Source organism: Myotis lucifugus, unplaced genomic scaffold, assembly GCF_000147115.1.
Source record: "Myotis lucifugus unplaced genomic scaffold, Myoluc2.0 scaffold_151, whole genome shotgun sequence".
NCBI lineage: Eukaryota > Metazoa > Chordata > Mammalia > Chiroptera > Vespertilionidae > Myotis > Myotis lucifugus.
This window is the reverse complement of record NW_005871199.1, coordinates 1,867,089-1,870,128: the sequence shown is the minus strand read 5'-3', so window position 1 is coordinate 1,870,128 and position 3,040 is coordinate 1,867,089. Positions and strand designations below refer to the sequence as shown.

Sequence of the window (3,040 nt, the reverse complement as noted above, 5' to 3'; positions counted from 1 at the left end):
CAGAAACCCTATCAACCCATATAATGTGAAATGTCTCTAAGTAAAAAAGGCAGAAAAAGAATGCATTAATCTAGAATATGTTTCTGTGTGAGTGTGGGAGCTTTAGGAGGGGTAAGTAGGTAGACTCAGATGTTTTTAAAGTTAAAAGCAAATGCTGAATTGCTCTTTTTCGTCTTAGGTTCAAGCTCCAAAATAAACCCCAAGCAGAGAAGCTGCTTAGGAGTGTGATGCGGGGACTGGGACAGGGTGGGGACATGTTAGAAAGGTGAGGTCATCATCCTACGATAGGCAGCTCTGATCATCGCCACAATAATCTGCAGAGACATGTGCACAGAGTTACAAAAATGGTTGTACCAATTAACCAATCAACCAGAGTTATAGAGATCCTAAGAAGCAAACCTTAGGAGACAAAGTGTTACTTCTGTCCACAGGGATATTTTACTAATATTACTAGTTATTTGCCTGCATAACTGGCTTCTTTTATATCCCCGCCCTTACCAGTTTTCTCCAGTGAGAGCTTAGTATAATGCTGGGCAAATATAATAAGCTCTTTAAAAAAAAATAGAATCGTAAGGGGGGAAGGAATTAATAGATTTTTAAAGCTAGAAAACACCTTAGAAATTATCTAGTGACTTGTGAAGCCTCCCAGCCAGTTTGGATTAGAACCCAGGTCTCATAATCCCCAATCTGGACTTCTTTGATGTGTTGTGCATAGATAGTTGCCTTTAGCTTTATGTAATCCTATACCAATATTCTCAAAACTTGCAAGAATTCTTAGTTCCTGGAGAGCAGGTACTCAGTGGGTTAGGTACTGATGGTTCTGTGGTTCCGATCTGAATGGTGAACATGCAAAAGGCAATGGAGAGCAAGCTAGAATCCGAGAAAGGGAAAAGGCTCTGACAAACTGACTCCCTTCCTTACGGCCAGCATATGTCTCAAAGCTCTCTAATCCCTGAGTATCTGGCAGGGCTTCTCTTGACAATTAAAAAAGCGAAGGGAAATCGCACGAAATATTGACTTAAAAGGCCTAAAATCTCTAGGTATGGCTCAGAGACATCTACAGAGAGGACCAAATACATTCTAGAAAGATACTCATACAAGTATTGACAGCATTTAAAATCAAGTCAAGCGCATTACCTACACAGAAAATGGAAGCTAAAATAGCCTTTACATTGATAATGAAATTTTAAAATTTAATAAGAGTGTGAATTTAATTCCCAACTACCCAAATTTTGCAAGAGGTCTCTTTTCAGCTAGCTTTCTCTTCCCCTCTCCATTTGCTTGATTAGCAAATATATATAAAAAGAGACACTCTCACTGAACCACACAGACCCGCCCAAATACCCTTTGTCCAGTCCCCCATTGGGAATCCAAGGTCTACCAACCAGGCCTTGCTGTGTCATGCTGCCACCGTGGGGTGGAAGGACAAGGCATGGTGATGGTGGGGAATGGAAGCCCTCCGGCATCTCACTGTATGCGCCTCATTCTGGGCTTGGATCCTTCTCATGGCCATGTCCTTCCCCCACCGATTCCACTGAGCTGCAAATAAGCATTCCTTTTCCGGAATCTGTCCCTAAACCTACTAGCTTTTGTGTGCTGTACTAATTCAATATGGGATCCGGTAGTTCTCCAACACAGAGGCCCCCCACCTTCCTACCTCAAGCTGCTGCTTTCTTCGGAGCAAATGTTTGAGATGTGGAGGAGATTATTAAAGGAAATGTGAGGATTAACCTCAATATTATCTCATATCCCTTCCCCCAAACTGCCTCCTATGGAGACACATTTGGGGTGAAGGAAGACACATCAATAAAACACTACAGAAAAAAAAAGAAAAGAAACAGAGGGAAATAGAGGCTAGAGCAATACAGTAGGATTAGAGATTCATAAGAAGAAAAAAAACCACACAAATTATAGCTTGAAAGAAAGATAACTAGACTGAAGATAAAATACACAGGGCAATAAATTATAGGCAAATAGGTACTTGAAATGAGATAAATGCTAAGAAATAACTACAGGTAAATTGTTAAAAATTAATGTCTGTGTTCAGGATTATAAGGCATGGATGGAGATGTGAGCAAGAGATGTAAAACGGTGAACAAATTAACTACCGTTGTTCATAGCGGCGCCTTCTCTCCTCTAGAACTGTCCCCCAACCTCATCCTTATTTGGGGGTCCCTAACCTAACCAGAAGCAGCTGCTCTTCTATCTCTGCAGCCCCCCTACCCCTTACCCTCCCCCAGTTAGTTTACCTGTTATCAGTGAATTACTAGTGTGTTCCAAAGATGGAGGGAGGACCCCAGGCTCCGGTCCCTGCTCTGGGCTGGAGAGAAAGGCAGCAGCGGGGGCTTGGCCGGCTTTGTCTTCTCGCTCCCGCTCCCTCTCCAGTGACTGAGCTCGCGGCCGCCTCCCCCTGCAATGCAGCCCCTCCTAGGAAGGCGGGGGGCCTCCGCCCCTCCCTGCCTGACTCGGCTGATTCAAACCATAGGCTCCCGGACGCTTTCGGAGGCAGCGGGCTGAGGCTCCTCCGCAGGCTCATTGGTCTGCACGGTGACCCCAGCCCGTCCAGGGCCCCTTGCAACCCGAGGTGCACTGAATAGGCAGCTATTGCCCTCGGATTTCAGGTTTATGGCTTAAACATCTTCACTCTAGACAACAATGGAGGCGTGCCCCTTTATCCCCCCGATTTAAGGGTTTCAGGTTACCAAGTATTTTTGAAAATCAGGGAAATCCTCCCTCCCTCCCTCCAACCCTCCTCCTCCCGACTCGCCTCCCCACCCCCATAACGGGTGCCCTGCTCTATTGGGGGTAGAACACAGAAGATGGGGGGCGGGGGGGCTCGCTGCGTCTGGGAAACTCGGGACTTGGTTGGGTCCGGGGGACATGGGGGGGTTAGGGGCTCCGCTTCGCAATGCCTGGCGCGCAAAGAAAACGTGCGATTCCGGGGGGCCCAGCTTGAGTGCCCGGTCCCCACCGACAGGTCCCCACTCCGCAGTGCGCCGAGAGGGGCGGCGGCCCGAGGGGGTCTCCCGCGAGGCCCCGC

The 3,040-nt window shown here is 47.2% G+C and overlaps 1 protein-coding gene across 2 annotated transcripts in view; it reads right to left on the bottom strand.

Moving 5' to 3' along the window:
• The window catches only part of MLLT11 (MLLT11, transcription factor 7 cofactor), a 6,236-nt gene extending 3,514 nt beyond the window's left edge, over window positions 1-2,722 (bottom strand). Inside the window, exon 1 of one of the 2 annotated variants that reach the window (XM_006095239.3) lies at window positions 2,250-2,722. Coding sequence is in view for 1 of the 2 variants with exons in the window: in XM_023759320.1 (XP_023615088.1) it covers window positions 1,386-1,466 (81 nt within the window). In the remaining variant the exon portion in view is untranslated. Of the gene's footprint in view, window positions 1-1,385; window positions 1,885-2,249 lie in introns of those variants that run through there. The other variant, XM_023759320.1, reaches the window with a different exon arrangement.
• Window positions 2,723-3,040: the final 318 nt, after the last annotated feature.